At 39.3% G+C, this 26276-nt stretch overlaps 1 protein-coding gene across 3 annotated transcripts in view; it reads right to left on the reverse strand.

Annotated features, from left to right (window-relative positions):
• Positions 1-1777: 1777 nt before the first annotated feature.
• The window catches only part of ubr3 (ubiquitin protein ligase E3 component n-recognin 3), a 96258-nt gene continuing 71759 nt past the window's right edge, over positions 1778-26276 (reverse strand). For all 3 annotated transcript variants that reach the window (XM_034186752.1, XM_034186750.1, XM_034186753.1), the window contains 10 exons: positions 23049-23134; positions 18161-18266; positions 13810-13910; positions 12425-12549; positions 8707-8814; positions 8354-8479; positions 7960-8139; positions 6807-7016; positions 4659-4798; positions 1778-4167 (listed from right to left, as the gene is read on the reverse strand). In XM_034186752.1, coding sequence (XP_034042643.1) covers positions 4050-4167; positions 4659-4798; positions 6807-7016; positions 7960-8139; positions 8354-8479; positions 8707-8814; positions 12425-12549; positions 13810-13910; positions 18161-18266; positions 23049-23134 — 1300 coding nt within the window. In that variant the 3' untranslated portion in view covers positions 1778-4049. The remainder of the gene's footprint in view (positions 4168-4658; positions 4799-6806; positions 7017-7959; positions 8140-8353; positions 8480-8706; positions 8815-12424; positions 12550-13809; positions 13911-18160; positions 18267-23048; positions 23135-26276) is intronic.

Raw genomic sequence — 26276 nt, forward strand, 5'->3', positions numbered from 1 at the left:
TTCAAAAACATGACCCATGCATACCAATAGCAGTAAATAAACAGATCAGTGTTAAATCCTTTAGCTTATGGGGGCTGATATAAAACTGCATAATATTTGGAAAGAGGCTGCAGCTAATGAAGGAAGTCCACTTATTGATATCAAACTGCCCACATTTCTTTGAGTGATGACTTACCACTAATGTGCAGACAGCTGCTAGGACTATTATCTGAAACAAAGTGATTATCAGTGTACAACACACTGCTTCAGGTACTTGGATTGTACTTCCACTTCCATCTTTGAACATTTGTGTAGAAACTTTAAAACTACGATTATGCATGTCCAATCATTATGTGCAAATCTAGGGTAAACAAATGTTTTATGTAGGGCTTCTTGAGTGGTCTAATATTGTAGACATGGATGAGGTCTGCAAGACATTCATCCAGCGTGAAACCTTGCGGCCGTTTTGAGCTGGATGACCTTAGCCACACCTGCTATTATCTCGTGAATGATTTACTCAACTTAAAAAATTAAATGGAAGTTCCAGTCTGTGTACCATGATCATCATTTTGCAATGTGTTATTGGGTAGGAAACAATTCAAAAAGCAGCACATTAGTAAACACTATTTGACATAATGTATACACAAATGTAGGAAAACTATGTCATATTAGGAGTGTATCCTTGTGTATAAATAGAATCCTAATTAATAATAATCTTCAATAAAACCTTTGGATGAGGTACAAATATATAAGAAACCGTTGTCTTACTGGCCAACAAGCCCAAGCATTTAGTAATAAAGCTTCACAAACAGCTTGACTGGTGTGTCTTTATTTTATGATCATTGTGCAAGTTAAAAGAGGTCAACTTGTGATTCAATTACAGGACTGAACCCCTAAATTAAGAAGAAACCCCCAGAGGATAGTAAAAACACCAATTTGGAGGGATTCCAGAAATTTATACATCCTTCTTACCTGTAATTGTTGTAAATATACTTCAATATTTATACCTAGAATTTTAAAATACCATTTCAGCCACCCCTGAAGTTTGCTTAACTAACATTCAGCTAATTAAAAGTGTAGGGCCACTGGGTTTTTAAGATTTAAGTCATAAAAATAATTTTCTTTGGCACCACTATAATTTTATTCCTTAGCATTTAGATAAGGAATACATGTTGCCAGTATGATCAAAATTCATTCTGTCTGCAAACAATTTAGAATTTCAACCCCTGATGGGGGAGAATTATAAGGGATCTGATGCTATGACCAACATTTTGTAGATACGGCAGTGATTTACAATAAAGCTTATGGATGTTAACATAAGATGGGTCGTACTCTCAGAACATCACATGTGCACACATGCTTCCTTCTCTAGTTAGTCTGCCTGATGGAGAAGAAGGAAAAGACAGTATTCACTATGGAATTTCACCCAGATAAACATGTACTCTTAAAATGAGCTGTAATTCTGCAATACGTTACAAAAATGAACGTACATTATAATGCTTGGATTTTGGTAGAAACAAAATATTCTCGGTTTTGTAAAATTTGAAAGGCCCTATAACTTTAATATTATCTAAGGACCCCTTTGATTGTCATTGTGTAATTCACAATCTGGTCAACTTGGCCCGAAACAGGATGTTAACTACTCCTCCAATCAGAACCCCAAATTTCTAAGGTGAATATAGAGTACTTTTAACAATTAGTTATGGAAAATTTTCTGGCCCACAGACAGCATTAATGTTATAAATACCATCCTAATCACAGGCAAAATTGAGAAAGAAAAAGAAAGAAAAGAGACAAATCAGTGTGTTTATAGTTTATTCACATATGATACATTTTGCATTAAATGTCCAAGTCAGCTTTCCTGGTCAAACTCAGAAAGTTTGCGTCAGCACCTACAGTAATGTACTGTATTCTCTTTCCATTCATACAGGAGAACACACAAGAGCTTTCCAACAGAATTTACACCCACTGCATATCTGATTGCGGTCTTTTACAAAGTGGATACTGTTAAATAAAGAGGAGACGGGCAAACACGGGAAGCACATAAGCAGCAAGCATGAAATCAAGAGGTTTTTCAAATGTTAAGATTCCTAAATGCTGGACAACGTCATCCAGTATTTCATAACCAGTGATCAGGGACATATCAGCGGTACACCGTTATCTCATGAAAAACTCAACAGGCACAACTGGATAAATCTCTTCTGATTAAATAAAAAAAAGTTATCGCTATTTAATAAGCTAAGACACTTTAATGTTGGCAGCTAAAAGTATGACGTGCATGATGTATGACGGACACTCCAGCATGATCAAATCATGCTGGAATGCAAGTCATCCACACCACCACCGACTTGCTCCAAGAGAAACAGACAGGTCCATAAATATTTGGACACCAACTTTTATTGTATTATGCCTTCTTGAATTGAAACAAGATATGTTTGTACTGTAAACTTTCAGCTTTAATTCAAATGGTCTAACATTTACCGTATATATTAAGTGACATGGAAATGTTAGCCATCCCGACTTGTCTAAAAAAAAAAAAAAAAAAAAAAAAACTGGCTGTAAAAGTGACAATGTGGATAAATAATCATCCTTATATTTAATTTGTCAAATTATTAAAATTAAATTCAAATGTTGGTACTGTGAATAAAAATGGTCATAATTCCTAAATGGTTAATGTGATTATTTTTGTTAAACCCCTTGAATTAAAGTTGAAAGTCGACACTACAAGCACATTTTGATTGTATCATTTCAGCTCCATTCTGGTGGTGTACAGAGGCCAAAATCAAAAACTGCTGCTGTCCAAATACTTAAGAACCTGAGTGTAAACTGCAGTTTATGACGCTACAGGTGACAAACCATCAAGAACTTTTTTTTCCTGACAGTAGTGAAAGATGAATGGCGTCAGCATTTCTTGTCAAAAGCAACAAAATTTCATGTCTTGTGAAAAACAATGACGCCACCAATATACTGCTGTCACAGGGTGCAGACTTTTGCCAGAGCAGCAAGATGCCGTTTGTGTGCAGTGACATTTCCTAAAATGCTATACCACACAACTAATTTTTATGTCTTTGAATTCACATTTTTTTGTGATGCTTGACACTGAACTTCAGCTTATTAATCGATTCTGAGTTGGTGTCACTGCCTTAAGAGTTTGGCATTTGAGAACCAAGCAGCGTAAATGAACTGCAGGAGGACAACAGATGCACAAAGAGAAGTGACAAGGTGACCGCAAAGGTTTTGTTTTTCTTTACAGTAAAGTGAGTTAGAGCCGACATTCCCAGCCATCTACCACAAACTCAAAAAGCACAACCTGAAAAACATCTTCACAAGTTAAAAAATTACTTGAACAATGAGCAGCAGCATTTATTTTAAATATCTAAAATGTAAGATTAAACTGCAAAATAATAATAATAATAATAATAATAATAAAATAAAAAATTCCTGAGGATGGATTGCAACTAGACCCATAAAAATAGTCTTTACTTGTTTGCAAAAAACTCTAGTGTTGTTGGGTGGAGTTGTCCTGCCTATAGTCCATGTCAGCAAACAAAGGGTGTACATTATAATTTACTGTACACTCCTCAGGAGCCTGAAACTCATGCCAGCACAGCAGAACACGTATTGATAAATAAGAGGGATATGCATTAATATCATAAAGCGTGCAAGATAAACAAAACCAAACCTTTGCTGGGACATTCAATACTTAATATAAGTTTAACCCATTAACACTTTACAGGCTTCAAAAGTCAAATCCAAACAAATTTTCTTTAATTTCTGGGAAAAGTTGTGCTTTTACTTTGAAGTAACCAAACTCTGTTTATACTTGCTGAAAATCACATGATGACTCACGTGTATACACACACACACACACACATCAAACTGTAGGCATAACTGTACGCCAAACATCACAGAATCCAAATCTGTGGTCACTGAATGTCTGTTTTCTGCACATGATGGCCCAAATGTTTAAAGGAGGCAGACACACACACACAAGCCAAAACAGAGAGGGGAAAAAACCCAAAACATCTCCTGTAAGGGTTGCAGTTTTTTTTCATTAGACTTTGGAAGATCTAGAGTCCATTATAATGAGGACCCCAACGCTTATTAATGTGATCAAAGGTGTGTGAGATCCACTGCTGCTCCAACACTCGATACCTTTCTTCACATAAGAACAGCGGCTTGCCCCGGCTGCAGAAAACCACAATGGAACAACAGTTTAATAAAAAAAAAAAAAAAAAGATGCTTTTTATACTGGAGCACACTGTTTGCCAGAGTAAAAAAGAACATTAATGATTCTTTTCCACTGGATGGTACCAGCTCAACTTGATACCCTTTTGGTACCAGGTGCTTCCTTCCTGGACGGTATTTTAAAAACCACAGATTTGTTCAGGACGTCTTTAGGTTCCCGTCTTGCACAATGGTGAGGGTGTCGGTGCTGATTCCCTTGGACAAATCAGTAACCTCCTTTTGGTACCATCTCTGGTTGCTTGGAACCGTAATGGAGATGATACCAAAAAATAGGACCAAGTACCAAGTCTGGCTAATGGAAAACCAAAAAGGGTGGGTAGAGTTGAGTCGAGTTGAGCAATTATCATGCAGTGGAAAAGTGCCATAAGTGACATTTTTGACATAAAGACAAAGATATTAAAACATCTGAGATGTAAACACGTGCGTCATACCGTAAATCGCGGTCTTCCTCGCCATGAGCATCCAGGTAAACAGAACCCCAAAGACAGAAACGATGTCCACGGATAATGATAATGACTGAGGCATTTATGAGTAGAAAGATGCCTGTAGCTGCGCCACAGTGCTGGGAGTGCTAGAAGAGACATCAACATATGAGCCAACACTAAGTGTGTCAACGTCAAACAGTTGTGTAAACCCAGAAATCATTACAGTGTAGAACAAGAGGCACACAGGGTGTGTAACGTCCCGTAAAGACGCTGAGGGAGACTGATGACTGAATGGGAGGATACGTTTGCCGTGAAGTTTTGTGTGGGTCTTTCTGTTGCATTAGCCAGTATTAGTATATGTTTGCTTCCTCTCTCTGCGCCTCCTGATTTGCATTCAGCAGACGGTAACCCATGAGCACCCTGTTAGTCTGACTGGTTCTGACAGAATATTTTAGCAAACATTCTCATAGAACACAAACTATTAAGCTGATATTTAATAGTGAATGTTGGCTGTATGATATGATAACAGATGTGTGCAGGCAGCCACGTGGTCGCATCAAGCACATATCCAAATGTGTTTTTGAATTACGGATCAACTCATCCCATAACTAAATTCATAAAGTAAAAGTAGCTTCAGCTACATTTTTTTTTTTTAGCAGTGTATCAGTTTAGTATCATCACAGTGAACTTCAGTTAGCAGATATCGGAGCTAAATTTTCAGTTAGCTGTGCCCACCGCTGGAACACCACCTTATGCAAATACAGCAATGCTGCAACATGAACTTCACAAAGTGTCCATGGCATAAATATGAACCTTCAGCCATTTTACATTACTAAATGCAGTGGATTAAATTTTCCGACGAGAACTCTGCCAAAATCTAATCAGCTCATCTACTTCCTAATGGGCCTGCCACACCTTGATGATTTAGCCAGCATAGCAGACTCATGAAAAATTTGTATAATTTTATAAATTAAATTTGTATAATTGTATAACATGTATAATTATTTGTATGGTGTGCATAAGTTAATGCACACGATTTAGCCAGTGTATGCTGACAGCCCCGTTTCCACCGAGAGGTTCGGGTTGGTATGGCACGGTATGGTACGGGATGGAACAGTTAAGTCTGGCTTGGTCTGTGTTTCCACCGCCAGCACTACCCTCTTATCTGGTAGGTGGGGCATGTACATGTTGACATACACGTCAACAAGAGCGCAAACACTTTTGTGTGGCTTCACCCTCTCCACACAGGGGCCAAACAGAGTAATTAAACTTTTTTTTTTGTCTTGGTGGATCACAGGATTTATTTTCATCATGTGCAAAATGCTGAAGAATCAATGAGGCACTGTGACTCTTTCAACTTTTAAAATAAGTACATTTTCTTGTTGTGGCACACAGCATCAACGTTCTCTGGTTCAGGCTGAGAAACGCACCAGGAGACGACAAACACAGAGGGATGTCTTTAAAAATGCTTAGTTTCTTCAGCCTCAACAAGGAACTAAAGTATTTTCAGATGTCGCTTTCCAAAATCAGGATGCTTTATGTGGATAAGTTTTTGTCAGGCTGTGATGATGAATCCGACTGAAACGACGCAACAGGTAAGATTAAGACTTTATATTTACTCAGTGTGTGGATGGTATTAATATTTGTAACAGTCTGAACTGTTTGCATGAAGACAACAACTTTCAGTTGAGCCAATCAATGGACAGCATCAATGGATGTATTTTGACTTTTAAGTAACTTACAAGAAACGTGTGTCAACAATCGCATAACTTAACTGCAACCTATGGTCCATGTATGTGAGATTTATAAGCCATACGCTAGCATGTGTCAAAAAAAATTTTGGCATGACCAAAATTTTCGACGAACTTGCCATACTACGCCATATACCATATACCAGCATGCTACAACATGCTCTTAGCTCATACAAAACTTTTCCATAACTTATTAGACGTATGCCAATGTATTTGTCACATTTTTAACACGTCTGCATACGCTAGGTTAATCATCAAGGTGTGACAGGGCCATAAGTGATACGGAGGTCAGTATCAATGTCTAAGATGTACCAACCCTTCGTTATCACATAATGCATACATGATGACACATCATAAACAGTAGGACATGAGATGATGTTGACCTTCACATGCAGAAACCTACCAAAACACATTCACAGATACCCTGCTGTTTGCAACACAGCCCTTTGAGACAAACGAAGGCGCCACAAACAAGGCAGAGTGCAGGGTCTTTTGGCACTTTTTTGCAGGCAGTGCAGGCCTTCCTGTGATAGTACTGGAAGATGATATTGTAGTTGTCTGGTAGCTGGAGAAGGCGGGGCCCTGCCCACTGAGGGTCCTGGACAAGCAAGGTCTGCAGGGAAGGAGGACAGAACTATTTAAAATGCATGTAGGTCACAGTTTTATTGTATATTAGAGTCATGTGGGTGGGAAAAGAGAGAGAGAAAAAAAGATCTCGAAGTGCTCAATGGACCTACCCTGAGCTCAATGGACCTACTATGTAATAATGAACTTGTAGTCTGACAGACTATTTGCTCACTGGGCAGTTTTGATGACAGATGTCCTTCATCATCAGCGCTACATGAACCCATGGGGGAAAAGTCTGAACATATTCTGACAACAGATCAGTCAGTTCTTCGCTGCTGTTCGTTTCACATTTTTGATGAAATAGCTAATCACAAAAACAACAGATAATTACTCTAGACTGACACTGTTACAATTTGGACCAAACTTGGGGAAATGATTGAGGGTCAGCAAAGGACAAAGTGATTTAATCTCAAGACAAATTAGTTAAAAGTCAAGGTCACGGGCCAAGGTCAAAGTTTGGGCCCAAAGCATATAAACTGGGACTATTTAGAATGACTATTTTGAGGAACTGGTTAAACACTTATGTTTACTATTAAACATAACAATTTGACCTTAAGAGGTCAAACTCAAGGTCATAACTGTTTATTTCACATTTTGGAGTTGATAGGGATTAAGCATAGTGGAAGTGTTGTATGTTAGTCAGGATAAAGTGTTAAAATTTTAGACAAAATTGATCAAATGTCAAGGAAACAGATCCATACACTCAGTGTCAAACAAGTAAGGTCCGGCCATTGTTCATATTTGCAATGTCTGATATAAAATTCAAGCAGCGTGTTTTGAATATGTCCCACCAGACAAAAACACAAAGGTTTCACATACATTTAATAATAAATCCAACTCTGTCTCCATGACAGAAAAGTCTACATTTCTAATAGTGTGATATGTATTAACTTCACACATGACTGTTTTTACACTGAACAGACATGCACCTGTGATTGCTCTGCCTGCATCTGATTGACCCCGGTGACCTCCAAACACCAATGTGTCACCAAATCAAAAGGGCTGGCTGGCCACTCCAGACATGAGGCACTGTGCACAGTGGTAGAGGGCTGTGGGGCAGAAGGTAGGAGCCCCAAACACATAGCCAAGGACGAGAACTCCTCTTCTTCCTGAAAACACACAAATAAGTTGTTCTCCATGGGACCGCTGAGAGTCAAAGTTGTGTCACATATAAGCAATTAACATTCTCAGCATTTTAAATGTGAAAATGTTATATAATGGACTGAAGATGGGTAGGAAGGAACATTACAAAAGCAACACCGCTGAAAGGACACAAAGTAGTGCTGAGTAAGCAGGCAGGATGACATCTATGATGGAACATACCAGGCAGCCAGTGAGGTTGTCTCCATAGAGGTGATGCTGCAGAAGGCAGGAGAGGCGAAGGAAGGGCAGACAGAACTGCTGCAAGCTGAACTCGATGGACTGTGGGGACCACACACTAGAACTCAGCTGAGAGGGGAAACAAAAGCAACACTTGATCAATAAGCAGCCAACAGCAAGCATGCTAATAATGCTGTGATTAATATCTCCCTTGGAGATTAACTGCAAAAAAAGACCTCCCTTTAATTGTCTGCTTTAGGATAATGGTCAATTTGTTGTTAAAAAATGGATAAGTGCAAAACAAAAGATTGTGAACAGAGAAGATCATTCTGTGGTTAGTAAATGTCGTGTCTCACCACTGATGGTTCTTCAGTGTTGAGCTTGTAGACACTCTTGTCCTTTGAGAATTCACTGATGACATGACTGAGCAGAGCTTCAGATGATTTCTCAGCATTCGGTGCATTCTGTGGCAAAACAACAACATGAAGCCAAACATTAATAAAGGTACTGCCCTCGCAAGACCTGCTCTACTCAGCTATATGCAGTTTTTTCCCTTATTCTACTGCTTATCAATTGAAGGTTTAAGCAGTGTAATCGCGTGCGAGGATTGCTGTTGTAACCACAACGGAGTCTGTGCCATTATGTTTGCGAGAATCAGAGAACTTGATGAACCTCTAACCTGTCGACTTACTGCGGGAAAGGCAGGTCAGTTTTCCTAAGGTCTTGTGTTTGACATAAAATTTTTCCTATAGCAGATAACCACAAATTCTGTCACAAAATTTTAAAAGACATCATTGATGGAATTATGACAAAACCTCATTCTGAAACTAGTTCTGAAAACCTTAAAGTAACCCATCTGTGGCACTTAATACATTATTAATCACACTGATTGTGTTGGTTTTGCAGAAAACTGATGCTGATTTTGCTGCTACAGCATAAAGACAGATCAATTTCAGGTTATTGCAGGCATGCTGCACAACGTCCCTCCTGTCGACATCAAACAGCTAAAGTTTCACTGTCAACTGTCAACATCAGCAAAGTGTAAAATATGGTACTGTAGGAGACAAAGTTATTAAAAGAAATAAAATAACTGAAAAATGATGGTAAATCTTCCAAAATGTCTTCACAAACAGAAGATACAACTGGAATAAACATGACAAAGATGATCAACTGGATTCTCATCTGCATCGCACTACCATATTATACAAATAATGAATGTTTATGAGTGCAGTGTAAGAATATTTGTGCAAGGTGAAAGATGGAACATTCCAGTTTTCATGATTCATTATTTCATTATTTGTATTATATGACACTTAAAAAGATCACAGTCAAGACAAAGTCCATGCACTGTAGATACCTTCCTCGTATCACGGACACATTTTTAGGAAAAGATAGTGGAGCAAAACAATATATGGACAAACTATATGGAAACAATGAATGGCAACATACAATCCACCAAACAAATGACTATTTTATATATATATATATATATATATATATATATATATATATATATATATATATATATATATATATATATATATATATATGTATTCACGGCCAAATTCACAGCCTTGAATCTCATGTTATTTCAATTACAATTCAAGATTTGATGAAAACAAAATTAAGCCAAGGTTACATTAATTTTGCATAAGCCTCTATAGCAAACACTGAAGTGAAAATAACATTTCTGGAGTACACTGTGTTTAGAGAAATCTGAGTACTAAGGTTTTAATAAATCGCAAGATGCAAGGCTCCAAATTGTTAAAAAATATTTAACTATTTAAAGGTAATACCATTTTGTAGAGATAGGCAAGCAAAACCGCAAACGGAAACATCACCAGCTGTGGTGTCTCATTCTACTTTGTCCAATCCCATTCATGATTCTTATGCACACAACTGAACATAATGTATGGATAAAGTCAAATACTAAAAAGTCTAATACAACTATACAATTTGTACAGTGAGGATCTTAATGAGAATTTGACACGGAAACACAAGATCATAATGCAGCTTTAACAGAAATATCCAATAACTACTGTAATTCACATAACTCTCTGCTTTTAGAAATTTCAGACGAAGACAAAATATCCTTTTATGTTCATCACATCCCTATGTGCAAACTTTTGTTCTCTGCTTTAAAAACTGGACAAGAATTCTAATAAGCTCCACTCTGATTAAAACAAGACTAAAAAGAAGATCAGTATCGGATGTACCCTTGCAGTCTATTGTCAGGTTTAAGTATATAAATGTGACTATTTGTAGTGCATATCAAAATAAAACACCTGCATCTTTGTAATTCTAAGTATAGAATGGCTTATAGCAAACAGTATATAATGACGTTCAAATTAAGTAGCGCCAATAATTCTTCTCTTCCAATATGTCAATTGATAAGGGAACGTGAGTTCTGGTAATAATTCAACTAGTTTGGCTAATATTTTATACAGAGGAAATACGGGTAGCATTTATCAAGCTGAAGAAAGCAGAATATAAAACAGTGGCAGTCTTATCTTGCCCGCTGTCCTCTGTCATAGATTTATTGAGGAAGAGTTTCAAATTAATGGACTTTCTTCCCCTGGACTCTGATCTTTGTTCAGGCTGCACCTTCTTAACAACTTCGATTTCATTACAATGGCATTTTACCAAAGATGAAAGCCATTTTCATGGATTTGAAATGCAGCTTCACTGTAGCTTGTAAAAAATTATGTGTCACCATGGTAGGAAGATACTAAACCACAAGATCACTATGGAAAGACACACACACACACACACACACACACGGCTCCAGCTTTTTGCTGAATGGCATTCAAGCCAGCCACTCACTAACGCAGATTTAACAGACTGAAGACAGAGAGACCGAAGACGGATAGACAATTAATGCCACAACCTCTAGCAATCACATTTCCCAGATAATGAAGATCGATACTCTCTACTGCGGAAGCCGCAAAAATGAAATCGTAAAGGACTTCATTCATCTTAATATCCAGTCATGAACAATGAAGTGTTGTGGTGATGATCAACAGATAACACAGAAAACACTGTGGAAAGCAGGTTCAAGAACATTTTGATGTGTTATTTAGCCCTGAAAGCAGAGTTCAGGATCTGAACTCTGAACTCAGCCATCTGAAAAACCAACTGTATTTTTCCACAAGACTGGACATTAGACATGAGCCGATAACCGGTCTCACGGTATACAGCGGTATGAAAAAGCCACGGTACCAAAGTCACTAAAATTTTCCGTTATACCGTCCCTACGGTATGAGCGGGTTATGAGAATTCTTGACAGGCAGAGTGAAGGCGGCCGCTGCTGCCCTTCCCCCTGGCACGCACCTCTGTCTCTGTTTACAAACAGGCAGTTTGTAACAGGCAGGCAATGTTAGCTAGCTCTACATCATGGCTGAAGGAGGCGAAGCCTGCACTGAACTTTTCCCTCCGTCTAAAAGGACCAAGTTGGCTCTTTTGTTTTATTTTCCACGGAATAGCCCTTCAAACCAAAAACAGTGGCAACAAAGCATCATAGCTATGGCCTGTGTTGGACACAGAGCGATTCAAGATACCTGCAAAAGATTACATAGAAGGAGTAAACTTTATCCCATCTTTGAAACCACTGAGAAGTACAAGCGGTGGACTCGAACTGTACTTGTGGTCGACCAAATTTCTCCCACAAACATGTCAAGAAGGACAAAAACATCTATTCCAAGCACTTTGTTGGTGAAGCTGGGCCAAGTATTGAACATCCGGAGTCCTGACGTTATTACAGCCAAGTTTCTCCCTAAGCAAGTAAGTCATGTTTCCCACGGGGCAAATGCTACATGTCTAAAAGAGAGACGATCACTTTGGTATTTTCTCTAAATTTATCAGTGGTACAGTGCTCGTAGTGGTAGTGGTACATAATACCTTGAAACAGTGGTATTTTTGCCCACGGTTATCATACCGTCCAAATCTCATATCGGCCCATGCCTACTGGACATACTAACACCAATGTACAGGCTGATTGGTTGTATATATAAAGACATGCATGGAGATACAATAATACTTCTCAGAGCACTGAAAATAAAGTCATCTTGGTTTTACCTTTGTAAGTGCTCCAGATGTGCTCCAAGCCTGTCTCTCCTCTGGACTGAACTTAGTCAAAGTGGCAGCAAGAGCTTGTATGTACTGCAGGTTGTACAGCATTTTCACCATACAGGTGAAGTGCTCTAAAAAAAAAAAAAAAAAGACACAAGATAATGCTGATTATACAGAACAAGCTAAATGGAAACACAAACAGAAGATGGAGAATTTAAAGAAGTTATACAAAGAATTAATTCAGTATACCAGCAAACCATACCTCAGAGTCCCAAGAGCATCTTAAAAGGACATCAAACTTCAACAAACCTTTTGCTAACAAAGTATGTATGGAGGAGAGAAAACTCACTTGAAATAAGGAGAAAGGAGGCAAGTAAGTCCCTGAGGACCACCGGGCTGGTGCTTATCCCTAAAAACTATAGCGTGAAGTGTGGGACACCAGTCCATCCCAGGTTACAGTATTTGCCCCAACCAAAGAGCACACACACCAGCAATCAACCCCTGTAAACTGGTTGTCCAAAGTAGATGTCACAGTGCTGCCTGTTCTGCATTGTAATCATCATTATATCTGTAAATACATATGTAGATAAAGCTGCAATCACCCAAACAAAAACAAATAACATAAAACAGGCAAGTACAACAAGCTGTTCTTCTGCAATGACTCAACTGCCAAACTTTCCATTTCACCTTATGGAAATAAATAAATAAATGAATGAATGAATGAATGAATACATAAATAAACCTGGTTACATGACCCCATTAGAATGTTTTTCTTTTAATAATCAAGCCCACTAAGCCAAAAAATTCAATAAATTCTGTCATATACATCACATTAAATGCACAGGTATTACATGAAGTAAACTATGGGAATGAAATGACACGTAATAAGAATATCTCACTCACTCACATACCATTTTTTAGAAAGCACTGTGCATCCCAATTAATAACTGTTACAAATCATCTAAAAATGTAACTATTCCACCATGGTTTTTGTTTGTTTTGTTTAAAAGTCCCAACTGCACAATGAAAATAACCAAGCCATTTCTCCAGTCACGGAATAATTGATGATGCTGTGACACTGCTTCCATCAGACATGACTGTAACCTGTTGGTCTCAGTCTTTAGGTGGCCCTCCACTTACTTCAGTTAAGGCTTGAAATGGAAAAGTTACAGCAACAAGCCCAAGATAAAGGGCACAAAAAGGAGGTGCAGCCCTCCCATCTCTCTGATCCTCACAGCCAAATAACAGAAAGAAGGGCACAGATAAGAGATGTGAAATGCTTCTTTCCAGCACTCAGCCTTGATTACCAGAGGTAATAGAATTTTTTCTTTGGAGGTACCTGCCTACGCTAGTGGTAGTGTTGTGATGCAGACATGATGTAGGAAGCGTACCTTTTCGCAGAGGCTGTGGCATCGTCAACACAAAGATAATTAGTAGAGATGGAACATCTCGGAACAGCACGGGCACCTCAGGTCTCTCTTCATCAAAACTACTATAAAACAAGCCAAAAACAAAAAACTCAGTCAAAAGCCGCAGTGTATTTTTATTTTCGGCCAATGTCAACTTCAGGAATTAAATGTGGTCATAGGTTACAACGAACAAAGATGCATTCATTTTTTTTCCAATTCTCATCAATATCTTCATACATATTCAATTATCAGCAGCAGCAGTAATTGTAGACATTACAAAAAGGGCAAATACTGATTGTATTAGCTTTATTTACAGGGATAAGAGCAAACTTCTTGTTGTGTTTACAGTTTTAAATTTGGTTAACAAATACAAAGCTTTTTTTTTTTTTTTTTTTTTTTTTTTACAAACCCTCCACTTCAATACTGACAAAAACGCCCTGTTTCTTGTATCTTCAGAGCAACTTCCTTCATGCTACCCTGTTTACATATGAATATTTAAACAGGGAGCCATCTACATTTAAATGTCTTCCATCCGGTTGACAATTCAGTTCCACTCTCCTCTCTACTCTTGAAAGGGCTGAGGGTATTTTCACTGAAAGGAACTGCACTTACAGAATAATGCCTTCCATTACCAGAGCACTCACCAGTTAATTCTGCTGTGCACTGGAGGAAAGCCTGACAGGATAGTGTTTTCAGCCCTGCTCACACCCCTATAATCTATATACTTGTACACGATAAAATCCTACCACCTTTTCCTTCAGTTTACCCAGTAAAAACAAAAACGAGGCAAGAACTAATGTTGAGTATCTATGTAAAAACATCCCTCTGTCCTACTTAACAAGGCCTGTTCAGGGTGACTGCCTAAGGGTGTCAATGACGCTGCTGCTTTCGAGACCTCTAACAGTGTATTTTTAAACACCAAATGGCTCCTATGAGAATACTATATGGCTGTGAGCATTTTAACATCAACAGGTGCAAAAGCTGTCTTATCACACTAACAGGAAGGTTGTTAAAGCTCATCTTCTCTTGTTAAGTGTTGTAAGTGGGTTTTTCACAACTGTGTAGACCGTCAGTGGTGACAATCTCATTTTTAGTCCTAAAACTGGAGTGGCTGATGTACGACAAAAGTGTTTGTTATTGAACCTTTATCTTTGTCAACCACAAGCTTCTGCTGAAGGACAGCTCGGGGCAGATGTTGTAATGAAAGATCACAATGCCAAAAATAAAAACCTACAAGGGTTTCTGAAGCACATTTATCATGGTACATAAAGTCACAAAAAGCATGACATGATTTTGAGAAACATTTATAAACTGAATTACTTAAATAAAATAAATAAGAGTCAAGGCAGACTATATACACTGGACAAAACATCCATGACGACACCCATAGGTTTTCTGAAACTCAAATGAGGCGGCGCTGGATGTCACCATCTTGGCAGCGCTTAAAGCCTGGGTCCCACCGAATAATGAAGGATGAAGAAGGAGCCACGCATGGGTGTGTCACGATTATTTGAAGAATGACCCACGTTTTCATTTATCACGTATCCACTATGAAGGTGCCACTGTGTACCTCTCTGTACCCTGCATGTGCCACAGAGCAGCCTCTAGTGAGCCATGACCGACCTGTCATTACAGCCTTGAATGGCTCGCATCAGCCACACTAAGCCACGTAGTGCCATGACAGCGCCATGTTGGCGCATGTTTAGGCATGAGTTTGGTCCAAACCTCCAGCCCTCCTACACCTGGTCCCTTCAAAGTGTGGGTTTTCAATTCACAGATTCACAGCAGCATTTAAAGATGTCCCTTCTTTTTTTTTTTTTTTAAACGCAGTCCAAAAATAGACACTCCATCACAGTTCCGCAGTTGTGCGCTGTGCGCCAGGCTGCTGTCTACCTGTAATGCACCAGACCAGCTAGACCCTAACCACGGGTTCCTGGAGAGCCGCATCTGTGCTCATCACTGGCTCCGCGGCTCTCTGGCTTTTCTTCTGCAGCTTTAAACACACAAAACTTTATGTTTGTCCATTTATTTCTGCAAAATCGCTCTTTTGCGCGCGCGCTGCTGTTGTCCTTTCATGGACAGCCTGTGCTCTTTCTAGTGGCTTCCTTTCCATCCCTGGCTTTATTTTTTCCCTGGCTTTAAACACAGTCATTTTTACAACGTGATTCCACTTTTAACTTTGTGTTCGTCCGTTTATTTTTGCAAAAGCGCTCTTTTGCGCGCGGTGCCATTCTGCATACAGAATGAGGTGGCCGCTTTAATTATATACACCTGTAGATCATTTTCAATATATATATATATATATATATATATATATATATATATATATATATATATATATATATTTCTTTATTTCTTCCGCAGCTTACAAGTTCACCATGATACAACTTTTAACTTTGTGTTATGTCTTCAAAATCGGTCTTTTGCGCGCTCTCCACCTGTGTTGCCACACAGCTTCTGCTCTTAGCTGCTCCACTGGAGTTATTATCTTCCATGGCTTTAAACACACATTCACTTTCACGCAGTCACCCAAATTTTAACTTTGTGTTCGTCCAATATTGACTGAAAAATCACTCTTTTGTGAGCTGGCGTTCTGCCTAAATGCTCGTTTGAAGCGTGATGATGAGTCACTGCCTCAGTGCGCACACACAGCGGAGCTTATGTGATCCATTAATTCTAGAAGTGATTAGAGGTGTTTTCAGCATCCAAGGTTTGACAGAAAATGATTAATCCGCTACAAAATAATTATTTTATATAGAGTCCAGCGCACAGAGCAGGTGGAATTGTGTGCGCAAGAGGAGAGCCGTTCCAAAAATAGCCTCTCAGCGAAGCTGCCAGGCACGTGGATAATGGACTTTTAGCAGACTCGTAAGCACCACGCAAATGCCTGTAAGCCGTCGCAGTAACTCGAACACAAACTGCGCCACGCTGTTGTTTCTAAATTTTGAACTTCTTGAAATTAGCGCCACGCTCAGAGAGGAGTCTCGTTAACTGAAGATAATGCCTCTAAGAGCCACTCAGAGCCATAAACTCCCCATGATAGTTGAAGAAACCCTCTCGTAGCAAAAAAAAACATGCTGCGTGGCTCCTCCTTCATCCTTCATTATTCGGTGGGACCCAGGCTTAACTCTGCCTAACACCCAGCCAATCCAACAATAAGAATAGAGGTGGCGTGTGGACAAGACCAGCATGACCTGGGTTTGACAAATGAGGCCTGATCATGCCCCCACTTTGGAGTTCCCAAACAAGCTAAGGCTAACAGGCTCAATTTGGTTCTGTTTTTTGACTAACATATTTTTGCAAACAGTGTGTTGGTTTTTCTAACAAGTGGCTCGGAGCACGTACAACAAAGTATGGCCAGTATATTGCTTCAACAACCTCAGCAAATAACAACTGGGGTTAAAAAAAAAAAAAAAAAAATCACACCTGTACAGCTGTACAGAAGAAACTAGTTATAGAAACCAATACAGTTTGCTGTAGCAGGCTGTAAACATATTTATTTCTGCTCTAACATTGGGCATTTTACATAGGGCTGTACGGGAGTGACTTGCTTTGGAGCCTACCTCAAGCGGCAAAAAACTGCAAGATTTGCCAGTTCCACATTGGCTTCATCTATTTTGACTATAGGATGGCCTTGGTTTTTACACATAAATAAATACATTTTTAAAAATTCTCGTGGTTTTCTTTCAGTTGAATCATTCTATGTTTAGTACCTGTATTTTCCACTAGAAGGGTTTTTTTTTCTACATAAAATGTGGTGTCATGTTGGATGGGAGGTTGCTGGCAAGCAGCAGCATGAATGATCAATGCATTTGATTTGCAGGTGAAATACTGGAGGTTTGATCAGAGGGGAAAAAAAATGCTGCAGTTTCTTACCACAGAACTTTGTTGCTGATTTGAAAGGCTCCATTAACAGGGCATTAGTCCAAAAAATATTAAGGCGTGGAATTGTCACAAATTATTCACCTGCACTGTGTAATGGCCTGCAGCCACGCTTGCATGGTGTGGATCTGGAGCAGTTGTTCTTAGAACAGTGATTTTGACAGGGTCGTTTTGCTCTGTGTGGAGTGCCCAGTAATTTGCCAGAAGCAGCAATTACTGTATCTATGGAAACGTCACATGGTCCCTTTTTCTGTTTTTCACTCCTCTTTGTGCTGAAGAAAAGGCAGTTGGGGGCATGAGGAAATGGTGTGTTTAGAGAGGAGATTACAAAAAAAAACTGCTTGATTACATGTTTGCTAGACAGGAATAGAACAAGGTTAAAAAGAAACAGGCAAAAACTCACTCACAGATTTACTATAGGAAGAGACATTTATCAGAGAAAGTCACTCACTCTGATTCTTTGCCTTGTGTAACCTGAGTCAGCTTAGTCCAAGGATTGTAGGCTGAATCTATGCTGTACAAACGCATGTGCATGGCCAACACATGGAACAGCTGATCTGAAATAAGCAACGAACAAAACAGTTTAGTTTACTGAATCTGAACAAACTGTAGCTTTGGCAGGAACAAAGACCATAGGTAATCTTTCACCTCACTGTTGTGCACTTCCACCGTCACATTTACCAGTGTGCAAAGCAATTGCCCTGAACTAACTGCAGGCTAATGGTTAGCCTGAGATAAAACTAGGCCAGACCAGATGGATACATGGCAGCACTTGATAGCCCAAAGCAAATCCTTGGCCAAGTCACACCTGTTCACTGCGGAATTAATAGAACATGAAAAGGACCCCACCCACACACAAATTCTCTCAACCACACCTCTAAGAATGTGCAAAATGTGTGACATTCCAAACAGACCACTTGTTAGTGTTCTATTCCTTTAAAAAGGACAAATGGGTTAAAACAGAAAAAAATTAAACTGCTTATTTTGTGACAACATCCATCTAAATTAGTCCCTCTTAAAGACACAATGACTACGTTTACATGCAGCCAATAACCCTTTCATAACCGGAATATTAGCAATAACCCGGTTGCGCACGGCCATGTAAACACCCGCAAAAACCCGAATATACTCATATTCCGGTTTTTAAAAACCCGAATAAGACCCCTGGGTTACTCCTTTTCTAACCCGAATATCAGGTCATATAAACGCGCATCGGGATATCCCCATAGAAAGGAACATTATTTTGTGTTCTGCGCATGTCCTATCCGCAAGGAATCTTGGTCTTTTGAGTACGGCAACTACTTGTATGCGGTGCGCGCAACCCACCGGACACCACAGAAGCAGAGATAAACAGCACATTGTGTTCTGCGTCCTTATCAGGCGGGACGGTCGAGGCACCGGTCAGCATCACCGCGATTGCTCTCACTGCCTCCAATGCGCTTACCGAGTCTGCGGGCTCGGTAAATGCCGCAGCGGGCCACTCACACCACCCCCCTCTCTGCTGTGCAGCAACAGGTCCAGAGACTACGCTCGCTGTTTTGATGCGGAGGCAGCCCACAAGGATAGATTCCTTGCGGAAAAAATCCACAGCGCTGCAGGGTCTCGGTATACCGCAGCCGCAGAGCTCCGTGGGCATGACTTGGATTCTTTGTAGGTCCCGCATCCGTACCCCCGGAGGCAGTGAGCGAAGGGACAGCACGTGCATTGTGTTCTGCGTGTGTCTGTTATAATCTTCTCGCCCAGAAGAATAAAGAGAGTGTTTACACAGGAGAGAAAAGTGAGAACATGTTCATGCCTGTTTGAGAAAAGTGTATAAAGTGTGTAGTGAGGGGTTTTACAAGAAGCAGGATTACACAAACGCCAGACCAAATCAAGCACCGGTGGAAGACGTGCGTCGCTGTTTAGATAGGGATATTCCAAATGATACCAATGACCATGTATACAGGAGTAACTCTGTCTGCTTAAGCATGTAAACGGGTTATTCCTAATGATTCAGAAACCGGAATATTGACCTTAACCCGAATATTAACGGCATGTAAACGTAGTCACTGTGAAACTGTAAGAGTGATATGTTCGAACCATGTTTCAAATCGGTGTTGTTAAACAGGTAAGTGCCGTTTAATCTCATGTTTAGGTGAAAGCAACAACTTTTTGTGTGGCTCCAGTTTAGTCAACACTCACAGATTACCAAAGAGCAACACTAATCCTATTTGATTTTGCGATTTCAGGGATTTATGATGCTATAATGCAGCACAGTATTTTAAAAAAACCTACACTGCAATTTGAAAACAGTGAACCGTCGATATGTAGACCAACAGTGCCCTCCACAGGAGAACACAGACAGTATGGAGAAAGGATCCATGAGTGCAACTCATTAGCATTTACCATGGTTTGTTTACTCTCTTCTGGCGCTACCAGTCACCTCTTACCACTCACAATTAAACAATTACAACAGAGCAGTCAAGGAAAAGTAAGGAAGAAGAGTACAATTTAAAAAAAAAAATACAGGAAATACAGGTAAAGTCTGAAAAGCTGTTGTCTGATAATGATACCATAAAGTTTCTAATTAAAGAAGAAGCCCCAACATGTCAAATTCCAACATGCAAACAAAATACTGTTTTACCTGGGACAGTAAGATATTTATTAATAACCCAGAGACTTTTAGATGATCAATTCCCCACTTTGTCAAAGAGATGCATGTTTGTAGCCATGCTGGATATGGTAAAATACCTTGACTGGTGTGACATAATTCCCATCTAACAAGTTATCAATCAAGCAGAATCACTTAGTTCTTAGTAAATAACAGGGGAATAAGTCCCACAATGTTTTGTTTTTGGTAAGGCAGTGTATTAGCACCTGTCTAGTGGGCCAGAGGACACATTGAGCTCCTAACACATGGAACAGTGAGTGAAGGTCGTGACTTTACCTTACAATGTACTTTAACATTTGAAATCTCTGTTGGCCCAATGGGTCAACAAAATATTAAGTCTGATAGCCCACGGTGCCCCTGATTGCTACTTCCAAATTACACCTTCACAATGTTTAACAAGCTGCATGGCACACTGTAGGACTTGGTGAATCCTCCTGATGTCTTGCTGACATCAGGCACCAATTCGTAGTCTGTTGTAGTGTGTGTCCATGGTTAGGAAGGGCTCATGACATTATTTTTTTATGTTCTGATATTATTCACAGACTTTACATGCCATGTCAAGAATTGTCAAGATTTATAAGCCGAACCACCATGAACTATAGTTCATGGTCACTTGGCTTGAAAAGTGTCCTGCAACTGTGTGGTTACAACGCCAGATGAAGACAATCCAGTGGCATTAATACAGCACAGCAATGTTAAGAAACACTGCCGTCACATCAACTAGACCTGGGGAAAAAAATCAGCAAGAATCACCAAATGGTCACAACATCCACAACAAAAAGTCACAAACATACTGAGATACAAGTACGACACGTCACTATATGTAAATATGTTGACATGGTGTTGCCGTGACATGGCCATGGATTATATGTCACAGAGGAATAGCACAAAAATCTTCTCTAGGAAGTCTTTGAAAGCCTAGATTTTAGCTTTGATCCAGGATAATCACAAACACAAACACTCCCAATTCTTCACTCAGCTTCTCAAGAACTATCTCAAAATATACAATTGTCATTTTGTGACGGTAGAAATCCCCTAATGTCCTCATTAACCACTACAGGTCTGCACAGCCAAGACAAACAATTTAAAATGTAGTGCTGCGTAGCAGTAATGTGTTAATTTAAATATTTGCAGTAACATCAATGAAGGACGTGCTAATTGGAGGGCACACACTGTAAAGTTGATTCAGCTTATTTCAAGGGAATTGCAGACTTTTTTCCCCTCAGTGGTCTATCCTCAGTTGACCAGTGGAGCTGCTTACTGGGATAGGCTTAGTAAGGCCCTGGGCTCCAGTTACAACATGTGCACTATTTTGCTGCAAATGCATTTCCCCAAGAAGAATGAACACTAATGTAGTGCAACTGAGAACATTTGACTATCAGCAGGTTAATGTAGCTCAAAAATGGCAAACCTCCAGTGTGAACTCCCTTTTCGGGCAGTCAAGGAAGACAGTCGAATTCACTGCAGTATTCAGCTGCACTTTGACAGACTAATTAAAAAAACAATGGGCTGCAGTGTTTAGGACTAATTCAAGTAAAAGTTGCTCTTCATTGGAATAGTCATGATTTTTTTTTATTTATTTTTTAAACCGACTAGTTGTATCAGCCATACTGCTCTGAGCACATCTGATCCCATCAGATTTCAAACGTGAAGCAGAGCAGCTCCTGGTTAATAGTAGGGATGGGGTATATCCGATCCAATATCGATACCCGCTTCCGATGTGTGTGGAGCTAAACCTGGATTTCTGGGAATTTCTAGAAATCTTTCATCATTGAGATATGGATCAGGATCCACTGTGGTGACCTTGAATAACTACAGGCAGCCTAACAATAGCTGTCTTGGGACAACAGTATAATGCTGTTAATGAGCGCACAACATTTTATGCAACTGACAATTTTCAGATGACACTTGGCGGCAAAATATTTTAAAATGTGACCAACTTCAGTCACATCCTGACAATTCTGAGGGCTGCTCCTCTACTGAGATAATAGTTTTGTCTTTGAGATCCAGTTAAAATCAGTCTTCATACCCCAGGTGCATGCCCTTGTCAGGTGTGATGCAATCCACTAGAACAGCACTTGACCTATTTGTCTGCTTCATTTACTGTGACAGCTATAACTCAACAGCTCACCTGGGAAAGCATCTGTCCTTGCCTGTTTTTGCTAATCGACCCTCTGTTTTTTTTTTAATGGCTCGACAGTAACATGGACCAGTAGCTCTGATCTCAATTCAGACATCACACAGAGGCCAGTGAGAAATTATGCCCTGCTAAAAATCACGCCACCATAACTGCAATATTAAAAAGAACAAAACACAACTGACACAGCACAGTATTAAACTATGATTTTTCTTTAAAATCATTGATATAACCAAAAAACAAATCAGGGAAAATATTACAGTGCCCTACTTACACAACTACTATACTGCAAATACACAACTATTAGCAAAATCCAAGTGGACAGGCTTTCTTCCACTGTGCACAGACTCCACCACTTGCTAAATGTTTTATATATAAAAAAATTAATGCATATCCACAAATTACGTAATATTTTCACATTTTAAGTAATTAATAATTTATCGGTGTGCAACACCACAGCAAATGTAGAACTTTTCATATTAGTGAACGTCGGCATGGGACTAGATTTAGTGTAGAATTCATCAAATGAAGCACATATGACTGGCTACTCACTGAGACATGAGCGCTTGGCCGCTGCACTGGATCCTCCACAACAAAGATTTCCTCCTCGGTGCACAAGTTCCAACTCCAGGTTGGTCCTGAGGAGAAAAAACAAAGCCTGTATTTTATATATATATATATATATATATATATATATATATATATATATATATATATATATTAGGGTGGTCCAAAAATTACATGAAAAATTTTTTCTTCAATTTTCTTTTCTCTCACCCTCTAAATGTGTGATGCCTCATGAGAAAATATTGCTTGCAAAATATCTTTTAAATATTAGCATTTTTAGTGGTGGCACAACAGTGGCAAATTATTTATTAAAATCATGGATTAGGCGAATGCTAGGTAATAGCCTAGGAGTACTGAAAACATTGCATTTCAGTTTTCTACAAAACTTTATTTTATTATAATGTTGAAATTTACAATATAATATCATGAAATGTAGTTACAGTGTTTACTTAAATAATTAATTATACTGTATATGTGTTAATTGTGTTCCGAATATCAGAAAAATGTGGATTATAATGTATACTGTGTACAGGACTACAGGTGTACAACAGTACATACGACTAAGTACTACTGTCTGACACTCAATGACTGAAATATATAATGAATTCTTAATTAAGCTTAAATACTACTTCATTATAATATATTATACCATTTACAGACTTATGGTATTGGTATTGTTAATTGTTCCTTTTAATGTGCAAGTGCTGTTCCCAGTTTCGGGAATCTGGGAATTTACGTCTGTGTTCAGAAACCACTTGGAGAAGAAACTGAAACTGATCTTCATTCTTTGTCAGGAGCCTGTTGAAGTCATGCACAAGGGCAACTCCACGTTCTGCATGGTCATTGACGACTTTTAGAGCGAACACTATTGATTGAGCTCTTGCAAAATTGGCATCACTTTCCCATTCTTCAGGATCCAAAGCCAGATATTCATTAGATATTCCCAATTTTGTGAAGAAATTGTGTGTCTTCTTTGAGACAAATGCATCCAAATCCAAATTCTGAAGTGAGGCATCATCAAAGGTCAAAGTTTCAGGAGCTTCCTTTTTAAGTGCCAGTACCATCTTGCGTTTGGTTGACAATGGAACAGTGTTGTCAAAAAATGCCAAGGCCACAAGTTCTTCTGAGCGATATGACATATGTCTTCTGAACTTGTCAGCTGCTGCTTTTGAGATGGCAGGGTTGGTGTCCTGGTATTGGATGAGATCTTTCATGAACAAGAGATCATTCTGTGGTGCTGATACTGATACTGGGCATGTCATCCATGCTTTGACATATAACATGGATGAGAACAGGCACATTTCCATCAGGGCCTTCTCCTCTCTCTTTGTTAACCTGAACTGGCTCCAGAAAAGCCAAATCTTGAAACTATATATCACCTTCGACATCCACCTTGCATGGTGAAAAGCTCCTGGACATTTAAAGTTCACACCTTTGGGGGGAACACAACCCAGGAAAATCAGGACTAGCTCCAGCAGTTCACGATAGTCGTCACGAGGCTGGGAAAGAGAAACCTGTTCTTCCATGAAGCTTGTGATATAATTTTGCTTAGAAGCTATGTGCGTTTTCACATAATCATCAGACAGACCATCTTCATAGGCACTTTGGTCAATATTTGGCCATGCATCTTGAAATCGTTTGAAAAGACGCACATCTGGACCACTACTTTTCCCCATGACTGTTTCAAAAGCACTGCGTAGAACCAGCTCCATAATATGGTGCCTGCATGGCAGTTGAAACAGCTCTTTATTCAGCTTGTTTTGGAGTAGAACACAAGTGCCTGAATATTGGCCAGTGTTGGAAGCTGTTGTGTCAAAGCATATAGCTTTCACCTGATCTACAATGTTCCATTCTTGCAGGGCACTTGCAAAAGCTTCAGCTGTTTTTTCTCCTGTCCCAGATGTCAACTTTGCCACACTAAGCAGTTGACTTATCCCTTCTCCAGAAACAACAATTGGTAGACGGTCAACATGTTCCTTTCCTGTGAGGTCTTCCAACAACTTTCCATCCCAGTGCTCTACTAATGGTGTATCAGTAGAAAATTTTTCTTGAATCTCCTTTGAGAAATCTGATCTCATCTTCATACGCTTACGACGGACAGTAGAACGACTGATATTGTATTCTGTGCCATCATGACCTAAAGTTGCTGTTGTTTCAGCAAGTAGAAAGACTGCATTTCTGTCAGACACTTTAGTACGATCGAATGCAGCAGCCAGTCCTGGAGTCATTATGTTTTTGGTCTTTCTTTTCTTTGATGCACTAGACACAGGAGTACTTTCAGCTACAAATTCTTTTTCTGAATCAGACAGACCTGACCCGTCAGAATCATCACTCAAGTCGCTAAAGTTAGCATCTGATGGACCTGGTTCTTCCATTTTTCTTTTATAATTTTCTGCAGCTGCTACTCTCTTTTCTCATCTAATAGTTTCTGTCGCATATCAATACCAGCCATACATCCCTTTCTACCTTTTTCCCTTTGAGCAATTAGAAACTGGCGATCTTCTTCTGTCTTTATGATTTGCAGAGCATCCTGATGTGCCATGTCGAAAAGGTCATCTAAATTTTCTGTGAAGTCTGTTTCATCTAGTTCTTGTTTCTTGTTTTTTCTATTCTTTGTCTTCTTGAGTGTTTTCCATTTTCTGAACAGTTTCTCTACCTTTGTTATGAGGTGATGCTTTGCCCTGACTGGAATACGTGCTCTTTCCCAGAATGGAAGAGCTGTTTCAATTGCTGCAGTGCATGTATCTCGTACTGTTTTCTTCATTTCTCCATGATGGAAGAAAAATACTTTCAAAACCTGTCCATTAGATGGAAGCTTGTTGCCTCTTATTTCCTGGTCACAAGAGCCAATCAGAAACAACTGATTTTTCTTTCTGGTGGCAGATGCAGACGACATGGTAGCTCAAGTTCAGAGAGACAAAAACCAGGAAACGTTCTCCTGATGTTCTTATAATATCCCTAAAATACTGTGATCAAATCTTTTGAATGGTGGGTTATTCTCACATATGACATTTAACAGAGCTATGAAGTAATTTTATCAAAGGATTTGTGGAATTATAACTGCACCAGAAGTCCACATGCGTTTATCAAAATATATCATTTTGGTAAATATCTAAACTAAGTGTGCTACCTCTAAATATGTTAGATTTTGAAGAAAAAATTGAGGTGACTTTTCACCTAAGGCATCACACATTGATGGGGTGAGAACAAGAG

The sequence above is a fragment of the Thalassophryne amazonica genome, chromosome 14 (assembly GCF_902500255.1).
Source record: "Thalassophryne amazonica chromosome 14, fThaAma1.1, whole genome shotgun sequence".
Lineage (NCBI taxonomy): Eukaryota > Metazoa > Chordata > Actinopteri > Batrachoidiformes > Batrachoididae > Thalassophryne > Thalassophryne amazonica.